This window comes from Equus przewalskii, chromosome X (assembly GCF_037783145.1).
Source record: "Equus przewalskii isolate Varuska chromosome X, EquPr2, whole genome shotgun sequence".
In the NCBI taxonomy this organism is placed as follows: Eukaryota; Metazoa; Chordata; class Mammalia; order Perissodactyla; family Equidae; genus Equus; species Equus przewalskii.
In genome coordinates, this window is record NC_091863.1 from 5,560,806 (window position 1) to 5,588,042 (window position 27,237).

The 27,237-nt window shown below is 40.3% G+C and overlaps 1 protein-coding gene across 1 annotated transcript in view; it reads right to left on the minus strand.

Annotated features, from left to right (window-relative positions):
* Positions 1-27,237, minus strand: part of ANOS1 (anosmin 1) — a 180,994-nt gene that overhangs the window by 55,802 nt on the left and 97,955 nt on the right. The window contains exons 3-4 of the mRNA XM_070606649.1: positions 21,803-21,865; positions 1,657-1,879 (exon numbers count right to left, since the gene is read on the minus strand). Of these exons, the coding sequence (XP_070462750.1) occupies positions 1,657-1,879; positions 21,803-21,865 (286 nt within the window). The remainder of the gene's footprint in view (positions 1-1,656; positions 1,880-21,802; positions 21,866-27,237) is intronic.

Here is a 27,237-nt window from a genome sequence, read left to right on the forward strand (position 1 = left end):
AGCCCCCTCTTGGTTACACATGCTCACTCACTCCTTGGTGCTGTCAAACCCTCCCAGGACATGGAAGCCAGCCTGCCTTCAGGGGCTACCGAAGAGAGCAAGGGAAAAATATCGACGTGTATATATATATTTTTTCAAAATGACACTATATTATCCTTATGCTCATTATACAAAAGTCACTGTCAGGCGAACAGAGTCTGTTTATTCTACTTGTGGTTAGTGCTCCATGAATTGCCTCTCTCTGCAAAAATCTAAGTGAGGAGCTACTTTGTAGTAGAAGAGTGACTTTAGCGCTTCAAAAAAAAGATCCATCACATTTAGTTAAGCAGAGGTCTAAATTGCAAGTATCTTTTAATAATTAATCATTTATGTTAGCCCTTTGTAGAATATTTCCCTTATTCTCAGTGAACCAGGTAAACCTGAAATTCATACTGACTTTTCAATGCTTTTTTATAAAAAGCATATTTTAATCTATATTCCCTCTTTAAAATGCCCTACTTTTAAAACACTACAGGTTTTACAAATGAGTTTTCAACAATCCTTCTAAAAGCATCCTATTTTTCTGGTAAATACCAATATTTAAATAGCAAATGATCTATAATAACAGAAAAGTTTTCACGATAATAGACATTAAAAAAATTAAATGGTGTTACATTTTGCAAAAGTGATTTTATGTAGTTTATAATAAGAGGCATGAAAACAACAAAACTTTAAATCCATTAAAGAAATGTTACTCAGTACAAAGGGGAAAGTGGCAATTATTTTGAATTAGAGAAGTAATATTTATGCCAGGTTTCCAAGGATCCAGGAAAAAAAAAAAAGGAAAGCTGGATGGATTACACAGATTTCAGATGAGAGTATTTCCAGGTGAGAGGAGAGGAGACGGAGCAGGTATGTGACTTCGGGAGACGTGAATTGTAATAAGGGTAAGAACGGACTTCTGAAAACAGCCAGCACATAAGTCAAAACCAGCATTTCTGGTCAATACTGCTTTATACACAGTTTTTTTTAAAAAAGCTTACCTATGTTTAGAAATAATATATATTTTGTGCGTGTGAGTGAACGTAAGAGAGAGAGAGAGAGAGTGACAGAGAGGAATGTAGACTATCACATCTGCTAAACTGTTTGATAAACTGAATCCCCATCTTTTGGAAGAGGGCAATTCCTCCATCTAGGATCTCAAGACACTAATCAAAATATTTAAAGTACATACGAGGACACTTCTGTTCTTGGATTACACCAACAGAAAAATCACAGTACTGGGGCATGTATTATGCATTTTTCAAGTGTGTCCCATCCCCAGCCTGTTTCCAAGGATTTAAATCTATTTATTCCAATGTACCCTGTGGAGTTTAATGGATTTATTCTTACTGGAGAAAAACGCAAAAAAGTTCCTGAATTGATGCTCTTCTTCCTACATGCTAAATTTTAAAAAAATTAACATGAATGATTTGCTCTTCCCCAATATGAGTTCATTGTGGCTGAAATCTATGGCCCATTAATATTTCCAGATGTTTGCATATGGTGCAAATTACATTTTCTTAAAGTTTTGTCTTTTTTTGCAATGGTGACGTCTTTGATTGACACCCTTCCCCCGTGCACACACAAACCCCTGCGAGGGTGAAGGTCCCTTCACATCCTTGCCTTGCTCTTTACCTTTGTACAGCGTCTTGGGCACCTGGCAGGTGTGTCCACATCCATTCGAACAACATTTCTTAACCCCAGAGCACTCGTTGTCAACTTCGCAACTTTCAACACAGGCGGCGGCGAATCCGCTGGCTTTCTCCGGAGCGGGGCAATCCCCCTGCTTCACCGACAGGATGTACTTGAGGAACTCACAGCTCGTCAGGCATTCGTAGTTCTTCTTGGGGAACAGAGGCTAGGGGAGAACAGAAAAACTTCTTCCTTAAAGATGACACATGAGGTCTGATTTCCACGACATTGGAAAGAAAGGTCAAAACTCTCATTTTGTCAAAATTTCCCTTGAATGTTTTACAAAATAAATGTATTTTCTTTGTTCCCCCTAAAGAAGTAATATTTTATGCTAATTTCCTAAAGGGATATGACCCACGAGTTGTAACTTTTATTACATGCAACAGATACATATCAGTTATACACACACATTCACAGGTTGTATTCTGAGTTCAGAAACACTTGTCAAATAATCGATTACAGATATTCAAAAAACATGTTAGGTCCAATTTGAAGGGCCTTTTTAGACTACTGTGTACATACATATATTTTCTTTCTCTAATGAGTCATTCTTATTTTTATTTCATATCCTGTAAATACTAATCAAAAGAGGTTAGCTGTCGCCCTATGGAACCATTACAATTCTCACAGCAGTAACACATGTATTGATATTTCATCAAAAAGTGGTCTAAGCCTCAGTTAACTGAACATATTTTACTAGCATCCAGTTTTTAGAATTAATGTGCACGTGGGATCTCTTATCACTGTGGAAGTGTCAATGGGTTGTGCAGTAAGAGAACGTGAATTGTCTTTCAAAGCCAAGGCACACATATTTGTCTGTGATGTGGTGTCAAATTCTGAAAAGCATCTAGCTAATGACATTTTGCTTGAGCCCAGAATCAATCAAACGTTAGTGAGAACAGTATTTCTTGACTTATTAGGGGGGCGCATTATCAAAAAAGCACGAGTCATGGAAATAATCATTTATCAAACGTATCTTTTTTGCTTGGACAAAATGGTTTAGGACAGCACCTGGTCATCCCTAGGACATGAGCTGCAATGTGAAGAGGGAGCTGCTGAGGCCCTGACAGCAGCCTCACCCAGGGGAAGAAAGGGAACAGCACTGTCCCTGCTCTGGACCTCCTTTTGCATCGGGAAGACGGCTGCCAGGACAATCGCCATAATCCTAACTTTCGCCCTAACCTTCCTTTTGCTTTTATGAAGGTGCTTGCCAAGATAGCTACTCTAATCCTAACCCTGTCCCTCCAACCCTATTTTCCCTGCAACACACCTGTCCAGCCAGGTAAAATCCCCAGCCCTCTGTTTACCCCTTTGTAGAAGTGGCCGCGTTGTCACTGATGGGAAGTTCCGTGCCACGGTGAGCCTAGGCTTTTAGGCAGTGGGGATGGCACTCCCACATCCACCTTCTCCCCTTCTGGCTGGCTTTGGGCGATGCCACAGCCCTGGACGATGGTAGAACCACAAAAGGAAAGACAGCAGGACGCAGCATGACACATGGAGAAGAGCACCCTGCCACGCAGCCTGCCTTGAGCTGCTCCGTGCGCACAGAGTGAACCCGCATGGCTTCAAACTCCTGAACAGCTTGGGCTCTGTTTGTGATGACAGTTCAGTCTGCCCTAACCAATGAAGACCCATATCTGAGAGTGATTCCCATGAACGCCTATCAGAGCTGCTTGACATTGGAAGCAGGAGACGAACAAGGAAGGCGCTTTCTGTTTATTATTTGATGTCAAATCAGAGCCAGTGATGTCAGAAATAAATGTGGTAGCATTGGTGAACACAAACCCGGGGGAGAATGCAAGCATCATATGTGGCTGACTGCCAGCATGCTGCCTGCTGCTCCATACGGACGCCAAACCACGATTCATCGTTGGTAGCGCCTGGTGACACCTGGGGAACACCTGAAGAATACCTGGTAACACTTGCCAGTGGACTGCCTGCTGCTCCTCACTGATGACTTGAATATGGTCCTCTACCATGTGGCGACAGCTGGGTAACATCTACTAACACCTACTACCTGTAACACCTGGGCAACACCTGGCACGACCTGAGCACGTGCTGCCTGTTGCTTCTCAGTAATGACCAAATAGGGCTCTTGACTGTCTGGTGACACCGGGTAACATCTGCCAGCATGCTGCCTGCCACTCCTCACTGATGATGGAGTATGACCCTCTACTCAGATAGGTAACACGTAGGTAACCTGGCAGGAGACAGGCTTAGCGATTGGTTAGGGCTGTTAATGAGAGGGCATTTCACACAATGGTAGAGGTATGTTAAGGGAAAAAAAAAGGAAAGAAAAACCCTCACCATTATCAAAGTCCCTGGTTTGGGGAGTGGGGAGGAGAGAAAGATAGGAATGTCTCTAAGTCTTTCCCCAAAAGAGGGTTAATTATAGCCTATTATTTCTCACATTGATGATCACTGGAAATGCCATTGATAACCCAAAACATGAGAACTTCAGCAAGGACATATCCCAGTAACCCCTGGATGACTACTACACCAGCACAGATTGTTCTCGCATGCTTCTCCTGGTTCTTTTCCCCAAACGACATTGAGTTAATAATCTGCGTAAGAGTTAAGGTGGTAAATGTGATATTGTGTATATCTTACCACAATTAAAAAAGAATCTGTGTAAGAGCTAGAAATCTGTAGATTCCTTGAGGACGCATACAGCGTCAAGCAGTGCTGTTCTCTTATAGCCACAAGAGTTTTTCTGATATTGTCAATTTAATGCACGTCAAGGCATCAAATCTCTACGACAATTAAATACGAGGGAAATATTTCATACTCTTAGATTAATGAACAGAGGGAGAAAAACTAGAAACACTAGCTAGAAAAAGTATCATTCCAAGGTGTGAATTAGAATTGTAGATGTCAAATGAAATGGACTGTTAATAATTAATCATATACAAAATTTGAAAATAACATGAATTGACGGGATTGAAATAGTGTCTCAATTTAAGAACTTTCCAGGTAAAACTTAGAAGGCAGGCCCTGGTTTCAATATTGAATTACCACAAATTTGTAGCTAGTTAATTAAAGAAAACCCAAAACTTTCTAAACATTGAAGGCATCATCAGTTCTTGAGGCTTTTCTCTCTTCCTCAGTTTCATAGTTCATTTTTCTGTTAGCTGCTATATGTATTTTACTTCATTGGCTTTTGAAGTTCTAAATTTAGGTCAAAACCTAAGTGAGCAATCAGAGAAGTATGTGAAGGGGTCTGTGACAATTATGGAGTGTTTGCCAGCTTTCTTCTTTCAACAAAATGTACACATTACGCGCACTAAAAGAAAATACTTAGTTAGTAAAATCACTGGCCTTTGCCACACAAGCTGAGATTTCCAAGTAGAAATAATTTTATTAAATCTGACAAGTGTTTACTGCTTGCTAACTTGGAAATCACAGTGACTGAGTTTGCACCATGCTATAATCAAATTAATGCAGTTTCAACTTCTTCACATATGAAAATAGGGTATGAGTCAGGCATCGGGTAACAATGCCTGGACTCTCTGTTCATGTGTTACTCTCATCACCCATGTGCCAACCACCACACCCCGGAACTGGGAGGGAGAGCAGAGGTACCTCCTCATCTTAATAACTTACTTACTGAGCTGTGAGGCAGAATTAAAAACAAATAAACAAAAACAGTGGCCTACACAGATCTGAAACATGCGTTCCCAATGAGCATAAACGAACGATCATACTAGCCCCACAAGCTACATCTTCCAGTGGAGGTGAGAGTGGTTCAATATTCTTCCTTTTTGGTATGGATTCTAAAATGTGATTTTGGGGGGATTATTTTGAGGACCATGGAAACAAAAAAACGTTCATCTTTGCACTGGAGTTTTCTAGACGGGTATACGAGCTCAGAATAATAGAAATAATGTTATGAATATTACGTGAGATTGTGCAAGCAAAGAACTTAGCACTATTGTGCAGGGTTGGCCCACAACAGGTACTCAACAGAAATAGAGTAACTGGCGTCTTTTTCTTTTCCCACTGCTACAAGTTTACTGTTTAACCTTTCCAGATCCTTCGGTTATTCTGACAAAAATTGTTCTAAGATCCAAAGACTGGAGGTTGGCTCTGCTTCTTCTACAGTGTGACCATCCACAAGTTTCCAACAGACTACTGAAATCTGCATAGAATGAACTGGGTCCTGTTGGAATTTATAAGAAGGAAACAGTCTAAGTTTTTAATGAAGATCATTTTACAAATACATGGATTTGGCTCAGTAATCTTACAGAGGAGTTCTATTTAGCTGTTCTATGGTTTATACTTACTGAAGGCAATTTTTGATGTTCTCTGTTAATTATCTTGGATAATTATCTTGGATTAGGTTGAAAAATATTAATGGTCTGAATATAAATTAGAGAACATATGGTATCTGGACACAAGGTTTCTCACTAGGTCTTTAATCGTAGCTTAATGAGAATTTACCAGTTGAATGGAATAAGGACAAAAATGCACACAGGTCAGAGAAAATGACGTGTGAATATTAATACTCTAGACATAAAGAAAATGTGTAAATTGGTCCCCTAATAGCCAGTTGGAAATCCTGTGAACAAAAGGTCATTTGGAGGCCAGAAAAGAAAGTTCTGACCAGTAAGCATGTAATATTTCCTGTGATATCACCAGTTAATTCCTCCTAGACTTGTCAAGAGGAATGTGAAAATTTCAGGAAAGGTGTGAGTTTTCCAAATCATTATGAGTATAATACCCATCGACTTCATGGTAAATGAAAACCCATGTGGCAACACAGATGTATGTGCTAAATGCTGTACTTCTTGTTTATACAATTATATCCAGTCTATTCAGGCAAATTATTAATTGTAAAGTTAATGTAACTACCATTCCTTTATAAAACTATTCATATGAACAATTTCACAAATCACACAAATGGCAATCTTATGCCAGGTCATTGGCTCCAATTTAAATTTGGAAAAATCATAATTACTAAACTCATTAATTTTTGTTCTTCTTATATAGTTAACTCTTATAATCTCGCCTACATGTCATCTCTTAACTAAGAAACTAAAACGTGTTTTTTAGTGCCTTACCCGGACAAAGTGCTAAGCAAAACTTTCCCATGGCAAATGATAAAAATAAAATGAAATACTAACAGTAGTGGGTAACAGTTCTTGGATGCTTTCAAAAAGGATACTATTATCTTCATTTTTTTTTAAAGATTTTATTTTTCCTTTTCCTCCCCAAAGCCCCCCGGTACATAGTTGTGTACTTTTTTTTTAGTTGTAGGTCCTTCTAGCTGTGGCATGTGGGACGTCATCTCAGCATGGCTTTATGAGTGGTGCCATGTCCGTGCCCAGGATTCGAACTGGTGAAACCCTGGGCTGCTGAAGCAGAGTGCACAAACTTAACCACTTGGCCATGGGGCCAGCCCCTACTATCTTCATTTTATTTGGTATAAAATGTGAGGTATTACACCATAAAATAATCTGTGCAGCAATCATGGAATGATGAACATAAAAACATCCAATTCAGTAAATCATCTTAATATGTTAGAAATCACACAAACATGAGGCCTCAGATATGGAGAGAAACCTTCAGTTGGTATTAGGTTCAATTCAACAAAATTGTCCCATATGCCAAATCTCAAATACAGGTTGAGATACAGATACGGCCTGCTGTGGGGTGGTTCTCTTCCTGCTCCAGCCAATAAACAAAAGTGCAACCTTGAATACAGAATCCCCTGAAATGAGCTTTCTGTCACCATCATAACCATCGTCATCACCACCACCTTTACTGCCATCATCACCACAGCAGTGGTAGTTAACCCATAATGGATGCCGGAGATCTACCATGTCCCTCATCCTCTGTCAGGTGCCTTACTAGCTCATCTCACCTATTCCTCTCCAGTCCTCACAACCATTATTATTTCCACTTTACAAGTGAGGAAACAGAAGCCCAGGGAGATTATAATTTATCCAAAATCAAAAAACAAGTAAGAGCACAGGCCACTATTATAGCCAACGTTTTTCTAAGACCTGTACCATATCTCAGGGTAAAATAAGAAGAGAGCTAAGCCAGTGGCTCTCAACTTGCTTCCCTATTAGGATCACTTGGGGAACTTCCAACACTCCTGAAAGATCAAGGAATAGAGCAGAGGGAAACAAAGGCATATATCTACACAGGTATATATGTAAATCATACATCAGAAAATCAGAAGAAAGTCAAGTTCAAGGAATATTGATAAGAACAAGCAACACTGATATAAAGCTTGTGCTGTTGAACTTCAAGGATAAAAATATAATTTTTCAGACATCCAGGTTGTTGATTATGATTTGGTTGCCCCCAATTTTCTCTACAAAATTTAATGTGTGAAGCCAATAGAGCAATGGCTATACAATAGTAAGGAAACAAACTATATATTATATATGTATATATATAATCAGCCAAGTTGTTACTCAAATATATGTGTGACAGAAATATTCTCAAAGACAAAAAGACTCAGAGAATACAGCACCCATGAGCCTTTCTCGTAAAACCAAACAATGGCAAAATTCAGCCATTCTATAGAAAAACAGAAAAGAATTGATGGGCTAGTACAATATTTGGTAGCCAAAGAAAATGAAACAATGCTTACATATTGTGTGAGAAAAAAATATTTGTCCAACTCAATTTGGACTTTAGGTATAACAATAGGCAAAGTTTCTCATGAACAATCTGAAAGAAAATGGTATCTAGGACTCCTTTTTAAAAGCAAACTAACAGGGGCTGGCCCCGTGGCCGAGTGGTTAAGTTTGCGCGCTCCGCTGCAGGCGGCACAGTGTTTCGTTGGTTCGAATCCTGGGCACGGACGTGGCACTGCTCAGCGGGCCACGCTGAGGTGGCGTCCCACATGCCACAGCTAGAAGGACCCACAACGAAGAATATACAACTATGTACCGGGGGGCTTTGGGGAGAAAAAGGAAAAAATAAAATCTTTAAAAAAAAAAAAAAGCAAACTAACATATGAATCAAATTTAGAAAGCCAAGAATAAAGAAGTTGACATAAAGGAATTAGTAATCATTTTATCAACCACATAAATATAAAATTAAAAATAAAGTCGGAATGATGGTTAAGGAAGATAATTTTATATAATAAATCTAAAATTTGAAAAATAATATGTTAGAAAAATTGGTAAGTAGAAGGAGTAATGTGAGACACATATGAATGTGACTTACCTTGAACTCTATTTTATTTTATTTTATATTTTTATTTTTGGGGGGTGGGTGAGAAAAATTGACCCTGAGCTAACATCTGTGCCAATCTTCCTCTTTTTGTCTGAGGAAGGCTGTTGCTGAGCTAACATCCGTGCCAATCTTCCTCTGTTTTGTATGTGGGACACTGCCACAGCATGGCTTGATGAGTGGTGTGTAGGTCCATGCCCAGGATCTGAACCTGTGAACCCCGGGCCACTGAAGCAGAGCACATGAACCCAACCAACATACCACTGAGCCAGCCTCAATTGAACTTAATTTTAAGACATCAGTAAATGATAAAGCAAATATTGGACTTAAAAAATAGTAATTTTAATCCTGTAATATTTTTCATAATCTTTTTTCTGTAAAATTTGGAGGTTCCTTTTTCTTCTGTAACATTCAAATAAAATTTAACTTTAAGCATTATTAAAAGCTAGCATGCATAGAGAGATAGCTGATGAGATGTTTGCCTAACGCACTGTGGGTCCTCAAGAATATCCCCAGGTTCGGTAATCCACTAGGAGGACTCACAAGACTTAGCACGTGGTCATACTCATGGCTACGTTTTACTACGGCAAAAGGATGCAAAACAAAATCAGCAAAAGGGAAAAGGCATATGGGCAAGGTCCAGAGGAAACCAGGAGCAAGCTTCCAAGAGTCTTCTCCCAGGATGCACTAATTCCCCCAGCCATGAGTTGTGACAATGCATGTGAAATGCTGTCCACCAGAGAAGTTTAGTGGAGACTCAATGCCAGAGTTTTTATTGGGGGCTGGTCACATAAGCACCTCCCACTTAGCATGTGCCAAAAATCCAGAGTCCCAGAAGGAAATGGCTGTTTATCATAAACCACATTGTTTGTACTAATAGTTTAGGAACAGTGAGCCCCTCTTATCAATTAGGGAATGGTGGGAACCGTCCCCAAATCTAAGTTTCCAGATGCCAGCCAAGGGCCAATCTTTTCAGTAGGAATGTCTAAGGAGAGCAGGCTTAGGGTAGCTATGGCGACTCCTGCACAGGCAAGCACGGCTACTCTGGATGGTAGAACTTGGAGGAACCATTTGGTTTTACTCTCCTTTGCAGTTTGTTATATTAATTTTTAACAGGCATGCATACTTTCTATAAATAATCAAAATATTATACTGTTAAAAAAATCCCTATCAGTTGTATCTTTCAAAGAAGACCTCTAAATTCTAAGTACACACGAAATAGGAAAATCATTCCAATACAAATGTTTCTAATTTATGCTTTGAAGTACAATTATAATTTGCTTGGAAACTCAATTATACATACTAATTTATTAGATGTGATTACAATTAATTTGGTTCCCAGGCAAATTAAAGACTTTGACCATGAATAATACAAAATCAGGAGAAAAATTAGAAACACGCATTTTACGGAAGTCCCTGTCCTATGGGTACATGCCCCTTTGTTAAATTATAGTCGTCTTGACTGACGTTTATGTCGGCTTCCTCTTCCTTGCCCTGCTTTTCTATTGATTTTGAAGACAAATGCATCACCTTGTATGGGAGTATCAGTGCTTAGATTCTCCACTGGGAGCAACACTCCAGAATCCTGCTGGAAGATCTTTGAAAGGTCACTGAGCCCATAAACAATTCCAGAAATTCAAAGATTGCTACAGAATCAGGGACAGCTAGGGTATTTTAGTTAAACCATATTTCCTTCTCTCCCATCCTTCCTGCATTTTGTTAATAGGAGTTACTGGGCATGGCTATGAACTAATTAGCCCATGGAAGCATTTACATACTGATTCATAAACCAACCTGGTGTTCTAGGTACTAGGAATCTTTTTTTTTTTTTTTTTTGAGGAAGATTAGCACTGAGCTAACTGCTGCCAATCTTCCTCTATTTGCTGAGGAAGGCTGGCCCTGAGCTAGTATCCGTGCCCATCTTCCTCTACTTTCTATGTGGGACGCCTACCACAGCATGGCTTGCCAAGTGGTGCCATGCCTGCACCCGGGATCCAAACTGGTGAACCCCAGGCTGCCAAAGCGGAACATGCGCACTTAACCGCTGTGCCACCAGGCCGGCCCCTAGGTACTAGGAATCTAATGACGACCAGAAGAAGGTATGAAAATTATTACCAACTACCCTTACAGTTTATGTTTACTAACAAACAGGCAAAATCACTACGCAGTTTAATTTCTATTGAAATAAAGGTAGACACAAGAAGTAATCTTTCTTGAAATCTCTTATTCCTTTGTTTATACACTACTATGTGGAAATCATACCACTTTTAGACTGATTGGATCATCATAAAGTGACATAAAAATTAGTGTAAATAGAACATCATTTCGTCATCACGAACGTGCCAGGGAAATTACAGATACCATAGGTTAGGAGAGTGCTTCTCCATGGGGGAGATTTTGCCCCCACGGAGTATTAGGCAAAGTCTGGAAGCATTTTTGGTGGTCACAGCTGGGAGGTGACTGCTGCTGGCACGGAGTGGGCAGAGAGTAGGGATGTTGCCCAACACCCTACAGTGCACAGGGCAGCCCCCCCACCAGAAAGAATTATTTAACTAAAAAATCTCAATAGTGCCAGAGTTGGGAAACTCTGGATTCGAGCACTATATGGATGTACTAGCCAGGAGTACGCCAATGTGAAAAAGAAGTAAGACTATCAGTGTCTAGAGAAGCCTAATCCGTTGTAGGAGATGGACACTGAAACAACTGCACCACCACATCATAAGCGCTATAACAGACGCGTGGACAGGTCCTACGAGAACCACTGGTAGCACATAGCCAAAGAGCATTTGAACAGTGTCCAGCGGTGTGTCATAGGGTAAGGACACCGAGAGCCAAAGTCATAGCCTCTGTCCCCATTCTGATTGCCCTTCAGGAGAGAGACAAGATGTAAACAACCAGAACTGTACAGTGAGTGAATGAATATCAGGCTAAAAAACACAGAAGCGACACTAACTCAAGAGAAGGAGGTCAAAGAAGGCACTTAAAGGATATGACAGCTGTCTTAAATTAAGAGAAGAAAGGAGTTAAGGGTAGCATTTGAACATAGGTGCTTTCCAGCCATAAGGGACAGATCGTGCAAAACCAGAGTGATCAGAACACAGAGAGCTTCAACTAATTTGGTTTATTTGGCAAAAGCCTCCTACTTCTGCCTGTTGAGGAATGTGGGAACTGACCTCCTGCTGGAAACAACTGTAAAACTGACAAATATATGCAACAACTTTATTCTCCAGACATTGGCCAACAAGTAGCACAGGACTGTACACCCTGAGAGACGTCACAGATGAGGTGAGCCCAAGGTTGTCAAAAAGAATGGCTGTAGGTAGTTTCAAGTCCACAGTGCAGGGAGTGGTGACTCAAGGAAAGCCCTGGAACTTTCTGAGTTGAGGAGGAAGAGCTCCAAGTTGAAGAAGGCTGAAGTGAATAGACCCTGTGGGCAGAATAAAAGGAAGGATGGAACTATGCAAAGAGAGAACCCTAGAGAGTTGCAGAGGAAGCGCTCGAACTTTTGGCTGGACACTGATTCGAACGTGCACGGGGTGAAAGTGCATAAGCCCAGGGACTGAACAACCAGGCAGCACAGAGTAAACAGTTCCCAGGGTTCTCAGAAGGCTAAGAACTCACATCCAAACAGGAGGAGCGGGGAGGATGCGGAACACATGGGGCATCAGATAGAGTCCTCGGAAGGACGTCACCTTAGTCCCGAGGAGAAATTAGCCCTACAGAAAGGCTGCTCTGAACCCAGCCTAAGAATGTTTCAAAAAGCAAAGCCACCTCGAGCAACTAACTACGTGCCAGAACAAAGTCTAGCGCTTTTTAGAGAAACACAGCAAAATTCAGAACATGAAAATTTGACGTCCAATCAAAAGTCATTGGGCATGCAAAGAAGCAGGAAAATATGACACATAGTGGGGAAAAAAGGAATCTACAGAAACAGAACCAGAAATGATAGAGGTGATAGAGTTAGCAGAAAAGGACATTAGATAATAAACAATAAATAAATAAACACGCTCCGTGTGCCCAGGAATGTAGAAAACATGAACAGGGAGGAAAGAAATGGAAGATATGGAAAAGACTTGCATGGAAGTTCCAGAAGTAAAAATGAAGAAATAAAAAATATGCCAGATTTCTGTTAAAAAGACAAGAAGTAAGTGTTGGAGAGGATGTGGAGAAAAGGGAACCCTCATACACTGCTGGTGGGAGTGCAAACTGGCTCAGTCACTATGGTAAACAGGATGGAGGTTCCTCAAAAAATTAAGAATAGAACTACCATATGGTTCACCTATTCCACTTCTGGATATTTATCCAGAGAACACGAAAATGGTAATTCAAAAAGATGTATGCATCCCTATGTTCATTGCAGCATTATTTACAATAGCCAAGGCTAGGAAGCAACCTAAATGCCTGTGAACGGATAAAGAAGATGTGGTGTACATATATACAATGAAGTGTTACTCAGCAATAAAAAAAGATGAAATCTTGCCATTTGCAACAACGTGGATGGCCCTAGAGGGTGTTATGGTAAGTAAAATAAGTCAGATGGAGAAAGACAAACACTGTATTATTTCACTCACATGTGGGAGATAAAAAACACCACCACATAGATACAGAGAAGAGATTGGTGATTACCGGGGGGGGGGGGGGGGGAGGGTGAAAGGGGTCACGGGGGTCATTTGTACAGTGATGGATGCAAATGAGACTGTTAGAGGCGAACAGGATGTAATGTATACAGAAGTTCCATTATAGTGATGTACACCTGAAATCTACATACTGTTATAAATCAATGTTACCACAACCAAAAAATAGGGAGAAAAGAAAAAGAAAGATAAGCCAGATGGGATTTTCAGAAGGTTAGACACTGCAGAACACCTTGAAGGGAACTTGAAGACACAGCGATAAAACTAGCAAATGAAGCAAAAAGGGGAAATGGAGAAAAACAGGATCAGAGACTCGCTGACCCAGAAGACATTCTAAAGTGGCCTATCATGTATAGTTAAGAGTCTCAGAAGGATAGGAGACAGAGGATGGGATGGAAAAAATATATTGCCCAATATGTTAAAGATTTGGTTAAAATTATAAGCCCATAATTAGAAAAATCTCAATGACCTCCAAGCTGAAATAACATAAAGAACATCCAGTCAAGGCATACCATCATTTTATTGCTTAAAACTAGATATCGGAAGAAAATCTTAAAAGCAGACCGAGAAATAAAAAGTTTCTATACAGTAGAACAAAAGTAAGAATGTCAGAGATTTTTCAGGAAATATACAAGACAGAAGAAAATAAAGAGGGATCTTAAAAGTACTAATTTTTCAAAAATTGTCAACTTGGAATTCTATACACGGTGAAATACCTTTCATTGGAAGATAGAGACAAACTAAAAATTATAATTTTCAGTTGTGAAAGATAAAAGAATGTGGGGTTTTTTTCACTTTTTTTTTCTTGAGGAAGATTAGCCCTGAGCTAACTACTGCCAATCCTATTTTTGCTGTGGAAGACTGGCCCTGAGCTAACATCCATGCCCATCTTCCTCTACTTTATACATGGGATGTCTACCACAGCATGGCTTGCCAAGCAGTGCCATGTCTGCACCCAGGATCCGAACTGGCAAACCCCAGGCTGCCGAAAAGCAGAACATGCAAACTTAACCGCTGCGCCACCAGGCCAGCCCCATTTTTTTCACTTTTAAAAACCATTTTCATCAGTTTATTTTCAATCATTATCAGCAACTGCATCTTTTCTCTTTATAGAATATCATAGAAGAAATCACAAAAGACTTCATAGAATTTAGGAAGTTCAAAGTGAGTGCTCGATAGGAAACCCCAGCATCAAAGAGGGCTACCCACACACTGCTGCTCAAGGGCTTGTCCTTGGTCCAGCAGCATCAGCATCGACCGTTGGAAATGCAGACTTGTGCCCACGGCATACAGCTACTGAATCAGAATCTGCCATTTAGCAAGACTCCCAGGTGATCTGTGAGCACAATCAAGTCTGAAAAGCATGGTCCGGATCATCCCGGGAGCTAGAGTTTGGCATCTGCAGAAGCGTGGGTCGCTCCATCTCTGAGCTGAAACTTGCCTCATCCCTAGTTTCTTACTCCAGGAGTGTGTGCTTTTTATGCGACATCCCTCCAACTTCACACTCCTGACAAGATTCCCCTTGGCATATAAATGTAGTCAAGTCTTCCCAAAGGAGAAAGACACAAAAACCACTTCCTCAAAATGGAAGCCCCCTCCATCATCCTCTACTATCTCCTCTGTCCCACAAAGACAATCTTATAGAAAGAACAGATGATAGAAAGGGCTGTGTGCATTCGGTTTACATCCCCTCCTCTACTCTTTATTCCACGAGCCAGAGTCGTAGGCAGTGACTACCATTGCTCCACAGAACCCACAGACGCAGGTTTCTAGTCACCTCCTGACTACAAAATTCAGTGGGACCCGACCTATCACGGAATTCCCAAGTGGTGACCTTGCCCTCCTCCTTCATAATGAAAATAGCTAATATTTATCTAATGTTTCTTATATTCAGAGCTGGTTAAGTGCTTTACAGGCATCTTTTATTTTTCACTGAAATTGGATGCTGTTGCAATTTCCATGCTAGTCCCCTAACTCCTTACGTGGCTACCTCTTTTCAGACAAGATAGGTCCTTAAATCACTCAGAATAGTCTCCAGTCTCAGCCTCTTATAAATTTTCAAAACTCATCAATTCTCCTCCAATTGAGTCTCATATAATTCTACACTCCCCAGCACCATATAAAAATTCAGTGAAAATTGAGCTTTACTATTTGGAAAAAAAACAGCCTACTCTCTATGGAGAACATGTTCCCCCTGGTCAATAAATTACTGAACAACCCTAAGAAGTAATTCAACATTCTTGATATTCTCATTTTCCAGGACTATAAAATTCGATACAATGAGGAAAACTTCCTTTATAAGATGGCTGGTAGAGGAAATCTCCCAGCAAGTATAAAAGTTCACAGGCATTCCTTGAAACGTTTCAATTCTGTTACTCCCACTACTGCCATGTTGAAAAGTGGGACAAAATCTGCACTCTCCCCAACCGCCCGGGGATCACACCCCAGAAATGTAAATAACACTTGCATGTCTTATGAAAATGTTAAAGGCAAATGTTTATCTTCTGTAAAAATAAAAGTTCATTATTGGTAGTAATAGAAACTAACACTTTTGGAAAGTGTACTCTGCGCCGGTCCTCGCAGCCTCCACTGCCTTCTGCCGCTCGCGCTCTCAGCCAATCTCCCTATTTCACCGGAAAAGGGAAGCATTGAGAAGAAAACGTCCACAAACCCACCCTCGCACCCACCCGTGCACCTGGATCTGGACCCATGTATTCTCCTATATTCTCTCATCTCGTGACACAGGGGGAGGGTCCTTGTTCCCACTTCAAACCTTCCTCAATGTGTGCAATGGACACCAAGCCGCTTAAGGTCACGTGCTTCTGCAATTCTCCCCTCTCCCTACCATCAACCCCTCTCTTCTGGATAATTCCCATCTGCTTACACTACGTGGTTATTTCTTCAACCTGAAAATACTTAAATATCTGATTACCTACCTCCCCCTCTACCCAGAACCTCGCTTTGCTCCTTCTCTTTACAGCAATGCTCACTGAAATGTTCTTTATACCCCCCTCTCTGTTTCTCCCTGCCATTCCTCTTGAACACATGCCAGACAGGCTTTCTCTTCAGCCACCCAACAACAGTGCTCTGATCAAGGTTGACAATGACCTCCACATTGCAGAATCCAACGGTCAATTTTCAGACCTCAACATTCTTGCAGGTGTAACTGATCACCTCTTCCTTCTTGAAAAGCTTTCACCATGTGGCCTTGAGAACTCCCCCCTCCCTGGACGCTGCCATCTTACTGGCCTCCCTTAGTCTCACTTGCTGGGTCTTCCTCTTCTCCATATCCTGCTGATACTGGTGTGATTCAGGGCATAACCTGTGCAGCTGTTCTCTGTCACCTCATCCAGCTTCATGACTTTAAATACCATCTATCACTGATGGCATTTCTATTTCCAGCCTAGATGTCTCTTCTCAACTCCAGACTCATGAATGTGCCTATGATACATCTCACGTGGATGTCTCATTTACATCTCAAACATAAGCATGCTCAATGCCAAATTTCTGACCTATCCCTTCAAAAATCTGTGCCTGTCACATATTCTACATCTCAGTATCATCTCAAAGTCATCCCAACTTCCTTAGTCCCCTAGTTGTTCATGACAAAAACCCTGGCATGGTCACTGATTCTTCTTTTCCTCCCATTCCTCATATCCAATCTGTCACGCACTCTGTTGGCTCTACCTTCAAACTATGTGCTGACCATTTCTGACCACCTCCACCACGACCCTCCTGGACTAGCCACCACCATCTCTCATTTGCTCGAGTGCTAAGACTGTGCAAGTAAATGAAAGAGCCTGTGTTTCTTAACCATTGCTCATACTACCTCATTACTCAATACTCAGTACCTCAATGTTAATACTCCCTAAAGCGAGTACCCATGAGCCACACTATAGCTTTCTTAGGAAACTATTCCAAAATAGGGAATCTTTTTAATAAAAATTGAATCCATCTGTTATGTTGGATGCTAATTTAGTGGACTCAGGATGGTTCACTAATTGACTTTTCAAAAGAATACAGGCAATTGTATCTGTGACTCCCATGATGTGGCGCCCAAAGCCAGCTTTATTTTATTTAGGCTCTGGTATATCCCCAACCTCCAAGAAAGAAAAGAAATGTATATGATCAAAAAGAAGAGCATCAACTCCACTTGTCCCTTCACAAGGATATTCTAATCAGGTAAGCTATTGTTCTGCTCCACTAAAGCAAAGATTACTAAACTGTACCAAACTCTATGTGCTGAGCTCCCCCCACCCCTACAACGCACACACTTCTGGGGCAAATGCTATCATTTTCCTGTTTAGCTCTCATCATCTTCTTCCAGTGCCTTTAACTCATTTCCAGCCGTTCCCAGGCAGGGGAAGTCTCTGCTCACATCCTGAAGGGATGCGTTTACGGCACACCCTCGATTTTAAGACATAAAACTGGGTTATGGAGCAGCGGAGGATCACAATTTTGAGTGCAATAAGTCCCCACATAGGAACGAGATCGATCTTAACACCTTTAGTTTCTGAGGTCTCTTTTCAGTCACGTTGGAACATTCTGTGGCTAACGAGCACCCTGAAGTAAGAAGGAGCCTTGTTCTTCCTTCAACTCCTTGAAGGACCATCAATTAACCATGATTTTGCATAATCCAAACTTCCTCATGTTTGAGGCTAAGCCTCTTCAGGTACGGATGGTTGGGCCAACGACTTTACATTAGAGACAGGCTCATTCGTTATTTCCTGATGGAGGAAGTAAGCCTTGATCCTCTACTCCGTATGCTGTGACATGGAGTAGAGTCAGGAGGAGGTGCCTGGGACAGAGTAGAGTGGGAAAGAAATGTAACTAGAGGTCACACCACCTGGATTTTAGATCTTATTCCTCTACCGATTACCCACATAATCTTGGGCAAATAAAACCCTTTCTCCTTGAGCGTAAGTTCCATTGTCTCAAAAGTTCATCTAGTGAAATTCAGACCTAACTTCCAAGAATTTTTATGAAAATCAAACGTAATAAGCTTGGAAACCAATTTGAAAAGGAAAAAACACAAAGAAAAAATTCAACAATCGTATCTGTGGTACAGTGGAAACCATCTTTTTATTCCTATTTTCACACTGACAAGGACTAGCTCTACAGAACCCAGGTTGATCCAATAACAGCTTTAATATAAACAACAGGTACCTCTCCCATTGACTGACCCCTGAAGCAGATGGGGCCTCAGCTTTCCAGGACCCCTAGTACACACTTCATACCGCCAATGTTGACATCCCAGTGAGTACCTCTCAGGGTTGGGACGTCATGAAATCAGGAACATCAGAATTAAAGACGGGAGGTGCGTGATCGAGCAAGGTCACTCATAAACTATGATATATCACGTTTCATCAAAAGTAAGACAACATCAGTTCTAACAGACATGATTATTTTATATACCATCAAGAAAGAAAAAGAATATTTTCATTTATAATTTTAGATTCCATCAATTGTAAGTAAGGAACATCTAAATGTGAGGAGATGTGCATTTTATGATCAGTAGGAAAAATGGTTTGTTGTGGTTTTGAAGATTTTTTTTAAATAGGAGGATGGAGATAATGGTTAGTTAATAAACAAAAGCAATAAAGCAGGATCTGTCTATACACCTATCACGACCCAACATGTTCCAAAAAATGATATAGGAAAAATTATCCCAGATGGTCCATAGAAGGAATCCTGAAAGATTCCTGTTCTAATACAAACACTTAACCTCTTCCCTTAGAAAATAACATTATTAACTCTGGTACCAGTCTGAAAGTAACAAAAGTAGAATTGTATAGATAATCAACTGAAAAGTTAGAGATCAATACATGAGGAAGCCATGAACCAATTCTAGGTATGTTATTATTAACATGCCTCCAAAAGTCTCTTCCATGTAGGAAAGTTTATTTTATAATTAAAATTACCAAGAACAATGCTTTATGTTTAGAAATGGGTGCTGGTAAGACAGATTAAGAAGTAACAACATTCTAGGAGGTTGGTTAAGTGGGTTTTGTGATACAATTGTGACTATCGTTCTTTGTCTTAGGAGCAGGAGTGGGGAAACTTTTTCTGTAACAAGCCAGACAGTAAATAGGTTTAGCTTGACGGACCATGTGATCTGTCACAACTAGTCATCTCTGCTGTCGTAACACAAAAGTAGCCATAGACAATACGTGAGCAAACTGGTGCGGCCGTGTTCCAATAAAGCTTTATTTACAAAAACAAGAGGCAGGCCAGTTTTGCTCTGTGGGCCGTGGTTTGCAAACTCATGCCTTAGAAGACAAATAAAGCTCAGCTATCTTGCAAATAAACACATCGGGCCAAATCTGTCTAACAGTCTAGTTGCTTCTGCTGTAGAAGAATAAAATCTAGAGTCCTTCTGGGTCTGAACTTTTTCAAACGGAAAGCTTAGGTGCATGACAATATGGACTTTGTGTGCACTCTTAACCAATAATGTGACGAGCAAGAGGACGGACAGGATTGTATTAGGTCTGTCTCGGTGAATGACTAGCCTTGAAAATGCTGAAACGGGGATCAGTTTTTTCAGGATTCAGTCTATTTCGGCATAATAGTCAGATATTTACTGCAAAATAAACCAGAAACAAAGAAACCCCTATAAGAACCATAAGAACAATCAAAGGAACTAAAATCGCATATGAAAGTTTGAGTAGTTTGACTGTTGGGCTGAGGGCTCTCCATAAAGTTCCTCACATTAACTGGCCTCTATTTCTCCCACCTTTCAAGTTACAATTAACCTTTACTGCCAGAGCAGTTGACAATTTGTACACAATAAACTGGATTTGGTTCAGAAGGCCTCAGAGTTGTTTCAGAGAGAACAGCAGTTACACAGGGAGCTATCACATTTGGAATTTCCAGGGAGAAAGGTTTTAGATGACCTTCAAGTATATCTTCCTTCTCAGGGATTGGACATAAAATAACAACTCAGAGTCAGGGATATTAAGGGGTACTGTGTTTGTAAGGAAAATGGCACGGCATGGCACATCTTTTTCCTCAAGGTTCTACAGCCATGTTCCCAGAGTGGAATCTGTGTGCCTTCCAAGGTGAAACTCGCTGCAGGCGGGGAAGACCAGACTACTATGTCCATCTGGAATGGTTCGGAAGAGTTCCCGAGCAGCCCTCAGTTCCACTCAGGGAAGCCCTAACACATCACGTCACTTCAAAGCCATGGTTCGCTCCCAAGAGCCTCAGTGGAGCTCCTCGGACTGCCGGAGTGGACTTTCCACTGCTGCTCTCCACGAGAGCGCACCGACTTTCCGATTCTCCTTACTTTCACAGGCCACTGTGTAGTCAGCCTAGCTCACATCCTCCTGGCTGCATCTTAGCGGATCCCCGGCTGGCCCAGACCCCGGATCTCTGGTTTGCCCTCGGGGAGGGAGTCCAGCAAAGCAGTCCTTCTGGGCCCCTCTTCATCATAATTGATGATTTTAGACGCTGGTCTCCCGGGACGATAATACTCTTTATAATTTAACTCAGAGCATAGAGCAAGTAAGATGTCTCTCATACAGTTAAAAGTAGACAAGCCTGGGCCAGCCCCAGTGACCTAGTGGCTAAGTTTAGTGCAGCCCACTTCGGCAGCCCTGGGTTTGGTTCCTGGGGGTGAACCTACACCACTTGTCTATCAGTGGCCATGCTGTGATGGTGGCTCACATACAAAAAGAGAAAGATTGGCACAGATGTTAGCTCAGGGCCCATCTTACTCAACAAAAAAAGAAAGTAGATAAGCCTTCTGTCCAGGATACAGGGAGCCCACAGGGTGAACAGTGAGATGAAAATGTTTTGAGAAATCCCACTACTAATAAAATGGGTGGCTTCTCCCACACAGTGTGAAAATCTCAACATCATGCAGAGGATTACCCGTAGAATAGCCAGGATGTAAGATGGGAGGATGGCAACAGTTTATACCTTTAAAAACAGATGTTAGCTCAGGGCGAATCTTCCTCCGCCAAAAAAAATAAAAAAGCTTCTAGTCTTGCAAGCATAGGTAACACTTTTTTTTCCTGTCTGATTAACCAATAATGGAAGCAGTAGGTGATTGGGTTTTAAGAAGACTCAAAATTTTTTTCTTTTTTATGTGAATTCACACACACACACACACACGCACACACGCAGGCACGCACCCCTCAAGTAAACTGAACTCCCCAAGCTGCAGAAGAATGCAGTGCCTTTCTGGCAGGGAGTCCACTGGGGCACTGCCAGATGAGGGCCGTGCCCCGAGCACCTCTGGTTGGGCCCGGGAGCCCTCTTACCTCACAGAAGCTCTGGCACTGCTGCTTCCGCAGGTCCCAGGATTCCTTGCAGGGCTCCAGGCACTGGAGAGATAAACAACAGGAATAAATAAACAAACACGGAGAGGAAACAAGGCCACAAGGCAAAGAGTTCACCTGTGCTCCTTCCTTTTCAACACCTACTTTTCCGAGTTAGTTTGGGAAATCCAACTTCCCAGGGGGTGGTTTTAACTACGCATAATCTGAATCTGAGCAGGAGCATCATTACAGAACAATCAAAAAAATGTCTATTTCAACACTATTGAAAAAGAAAAGGTGCACAGTGTGGAGGTGAAGTTAGGAAAAGTGGTGATGTTCATTGTCAGGCTGAACGATTTGGCTAAGAAATTTTTTAATTTAAGAGATATTTTTTAAAGCTTGTTACAGATGAATTTTTTCTTATAAATTTTAATATTAACTTGGTTTTAAATTGGCAAAATACGGTTATTTTTTGTATACTCTCCTGTAAGTGACTGAGTGAAATTGCTCTGTATTAAATACATGTAAGTATGTATATATACACATATATATTGCTGTTAACTCACGTCTTTAGCTCACTGAATCCGACAACATTAATGTTCACTCAGTTTAATTACTCTATTGAAATATATTGAATAAACCTGAACATTAGATTCTGACATGAGAGTTTCAGAATAAAGTTTGAATATATATATATAATTTGTTACCATATGTATTTTAATAAGCCAAAGGTAATAGCTCGGCTCCATTGTTCAATAACAAACGTCATAATAAATAATAATAGTGTTGAATAAAAAAGTATCTGTGTGTATAATATATAGTTCTACATATAATATATAATTATAATACATAAAATATAGTACTATACTACTATATAAATATGTAGTAATAAATAAGAGATTACAGCCAGCCCTCATGGTTGAAATTAAAATGTTATGTTCATATGAATGGAGATTTGATTCTCAAAATTATATTTTAATGCAAATTTTAATTAGTGAAAATTAACAGTCATGTAGAGTTGTCAGCCATCTAACTATCGGCATACCCCTGGCTCCCAGAAGCTCATGACTATTTTATCTACATGATTTTTGTTTCACTATTGATAAACTTTTCAATTAGGATCAAAATTCTCAGTTAAATTTCAGACATGTATAATATACAATTCAGGATATATACCGATACTATTTTTTTAGTCTACTTTCTAACAACCTCCTCCCTGTTTTAATATAAAGATATACTTTGGGGCTGGCCCGATGGCATAGTGGTTAAGTTCACACACTCCACTTCAGTGGCCCAGGGTTCGCAGGTTTGGATCCCAGGCGTGGACATGAGCACCACTTATCAAGCCATGCTGTAGCAGGCATCCCACATATAAAATAGAGGAAGATGGGCACGGATGTTAGCTCAGGGCCAATCTTCCTCAGCAAAAAGAGGAGGATTGGTGGCAGATATTAGCTTAGGGCTATTCTTCCTAAAAAAAAATAAATAAAAATAAAGATATACTTTAAAGATAAACGGGAAGACCCTATGCTTGTGAAACAATTTTCAAATATCCATTGCCATTTTTTTTTTTTTTTAAAGATTTTATTTTTTCCTTTTTTTTTTTCTCCCCAAAGCCCCCTGGTACATAGTTGTATATTCTTCGTTGTGTGTCCATCTAGTTGTGGCATGTGGGACGCTGCCTCAGCGTGGTTTGATGAGCAGTGTCATGTCCGCGCCCAGGATTCGAACCAACGAAACACTGGGCCGCCGGCAGTGGAGCGCGCGAACTTAACCGCTCGGCCACGGGGCCAGCCCCTCCATTGCCATTTTTTTCAGTCAAAAATATTTATATGAAAACAAACTACTGCCCACGTATCAACTGTCAATTCATCACACTAATGCTATTTGAAGCGTGATCAATGACTGGCACTATGAACGTCACGTTGGAGTTTATTAGAAATGCAAACTCATGGGCTGCCCCTAGATCTACAGAGTCAGAGCCCCTGGGATCGGGCCCAGGAATCTCTTTAACAAGTTCTCCTGGAAATGCTGATGTTTACTAAACTTTAAAAAGAACTGCTTTATTGTGGTAAACATTGCAATATATATGTACATCAAATCATGACATTGTACACCTTAAATTATACAATGTTATTTGTTAATTGTATCTCAGTAAAGCTGGGGGTAAAAAAAGAAGCGCTACAGAACTTGATGAAAACAGAGTCTGTAATGTCTCCTTCTTGATTCCTTAAGAGCCAATCTCTCTCTCTCTTTCTTTCCTTTTTGGAAGATTAGCCCTGAGCTACCATCTGTTGCCAATCTTCCTCATTTTTTTTTTGGTTTTTGCATGAAGAAGATTAACCCTGAGTTAACATCTGTATCAATCATCTTCTACTTTGCATCTGGGTTGCCACCACAGCATGGCAGACGAGTGGTGTAGGTCTGCACCCAGGATCCAAACCCACAAACCCATGCCGCCAAAGCGGAATGCCCGTACCTCAACCACTATGCCACGGAGTCAGCCCCAGGACCAATCTATTTCTTATGAGAATATTTTAGATTTTATATTCTTTAATGTTGCATATGAACAATTCATTTTTAGGTATTTTAATTTAAAAAACTTGAGCTCTTCAATGAGATTTTTCCAGGACCTCTATGAGCTTAACCCAGGTTTATTAGTGTTCACTTCTCCCAAGCATGTTCCAAAACACATGTACAATTTTTCACCAATATAACAATTCTAAAAGAATACCATTTTTCTAATAGCAATGAAATCGTTTAAAATCTTGTCAACCTTACATATTTTATGAGTTCTTTAAAGAGTTAGTTTTGTTTCCTAAAGGTACGTCCCGACCCATGACTTATCCTGAGAGCTCTCCATATTTGTTTTGGGATATTGGCTCCTAGCCAAAAAAGGCTAGTGGTCATTTAATAAGTATGCTTAGACCTAATTCCTTCTCAAGACCATTTGAAATGAACAAATGGTACTCTTCAAAATACCCTGAGATTTTGTTCATTTGGAGAAGCGTCCTACGATGTAGCAGGACCGCTCCACAAGATCTGGGGATTTTTCATGGACACCAGCTCAGCTGCTTACAAGTTAAGCCTTTGTCATTTCATTCAGGAAACATTTATTCCAACAAGCATTTATTCCATATAAAAATTGCTCAATGCAATCTGGCTAACAACGCCTCAAAATAATAACGCAATTCTTGCTTCCTGTCATTGCTGAAAATGTAAATTATGAACACATGCCTCTCTACATGTGTACACAGTTGCATTTTCACAAATTCAGACATGAGTGCACCAAAACTTCTCAATCCTTTGAGATCTCCATAATGTCAGATAACCATATTCCTAATAGCTTGTAGGGCAGTCAAATACTTTATCTCAAAACAAACGTCATTTACAAAAATGGGCATACTTCTGAAATGCTAATGGAAGCAAGACATAACACATTTGTCTTCTTGCTAATCCAGAGTCTGTCAAAGTCTAGCATTGGTAGATGCAATTCACTTACAGTTCCATTTTAATTGCATGCTTGCCTCATTTCCAATAACCACTAATCAGCAGTGTTAAAAGGTACATTTCAAAATGTGATTAATGACAGGCAACATTTTCTTTCAGTAATCCTCTGTGAAAACTACTTGACGAGAATAACCTAGATGTAGACGTCTGAGTAAATCTTTGCAGGATGAATTTGCCAAAGCTCTATTTCTTTATAGTGCTCTTGGCCAGGTAAAACGATTTCAACAAAAGCCAAAGAGAAAAAAAAAATGACAGCCATTTCTCTCACACTGAAAACAAGAAGAAAACACTTCTTGTTTCTCCAAGTAATAATAATAATAATAATAAGGGTAAATAAAGGTTTGCCAAAAGAGGATAGCCCCACATCTCTCTTCCATGAGGGAAGGGACTATGAGAGAGATAATACGACAAGCAGACAACCGCTTTGGAACTTACTATATCGCAACTGTAAGTGCCATGAGCATATATTGCCTCAAACTACAAAAATACGGTACTCAAAGTTAATATTTTCGCAAGTGTTTTAGGCTTTCAAGTTTTAGGGTGATAAACTGTTTGAAATAACTTCTTCCTAGGCTATTACTTCAAGCTCAATGAAGAAAAACATCACATTTCAGAGAAATAAAAAAAATAGGTTGAGAAAGTTAATCATATAGATCATCATTTAAATCAATTATGTTTTACTTATTCTAGAAAAGTACACTCACAATATCATTTGCTTAGATGGTAATTCTATATTCATTTACATTTTAAAATATACAGTAATGTAAAACATGTTCACAGAATATTCTAGTAGAATGTAAGATACATGAGCACTGAGACTTTGTGACATTTCCTACAATCTTCTCAGCATATAGTAGCAGCTCAATAAACACCTGTTGAATACATTTATTGATAAATTCATGTTTTTTGCAGCACTTAGAGTTGGCACACTCAAATACTTCCAGGGACCAAGCAAATAACGAATAAGAGTGAAGGGGGGTAAGTCAGGACCAAGTGGGAGTGACAGGAAGAATGGGAACCTGGAGAGCTCACCCAGCATCCAGAAAACAACTACTCTTCACTGCCTTCTGCTTCTTGTCCAGACCCGCCTGGCACTCCAAACTTTACAGAGAAGCCAGTGATACAGATTTTATGTAAACCCTTCCAACTTTTAAGTATACTGCACAATGCTGTACAGCTCTTTTTTTCAATTGTAATTTATTTACAGCCCAAGATACTAGAAAAATTACTTTAATTGCTCTAAGTAAGTGGTTCTGAAATAGGGGTGATTCTGTACTCCTGGGGACATGTGGCAATGTCTGGAGACAGTTTTGTTTGTGACCACTGAAGGGAGAGGTACTGGCTTCTAGTAGGTGGAGGCCAGGGATGCTGCTTAAACATCCTACAATGTGCAGGACAGCCCCTCATATGATAAAAAAAAATTACCTGGCTCTAAATGTCAACAGTGCCAAGGCTGAGAATTTTTGAACAAGACACAACAAAATCAGTGGGTTAGTCGTAATAACAGAGTTGATCCTGAGAAACAACTTCGCCAGGATCACAGAGTAAAGGCTACTCAGAACTGTGACCTCTAATCATGTAGCAATTCTATATATTTTGGCCTCATTCATCCTTCTAAAACATGGTTTTGATAATGGGAGTTCCCTCGTAAAATTAGTCAATAATTTTCAAACTAATCCCAAAGAATATGGTTTTACATTCAAAACATCTGGTCAACCAGCAAATCCTGCCTAACCAACTTCTTCAACCTCATATGATCTACCTTCACTGAAGCTGGTCTCTTTTCTGTTCCCTAAACACAAGATCCCTTCCACTTCCACTCTGTTATTATTGTTCTTCCCTAAGGAGGAACTATTCTGTCCTCCGCTCCCATCAACAGCTGCTTCAAACCATCTATTTTTGACCATTGCCGTCCACACGGCACACAT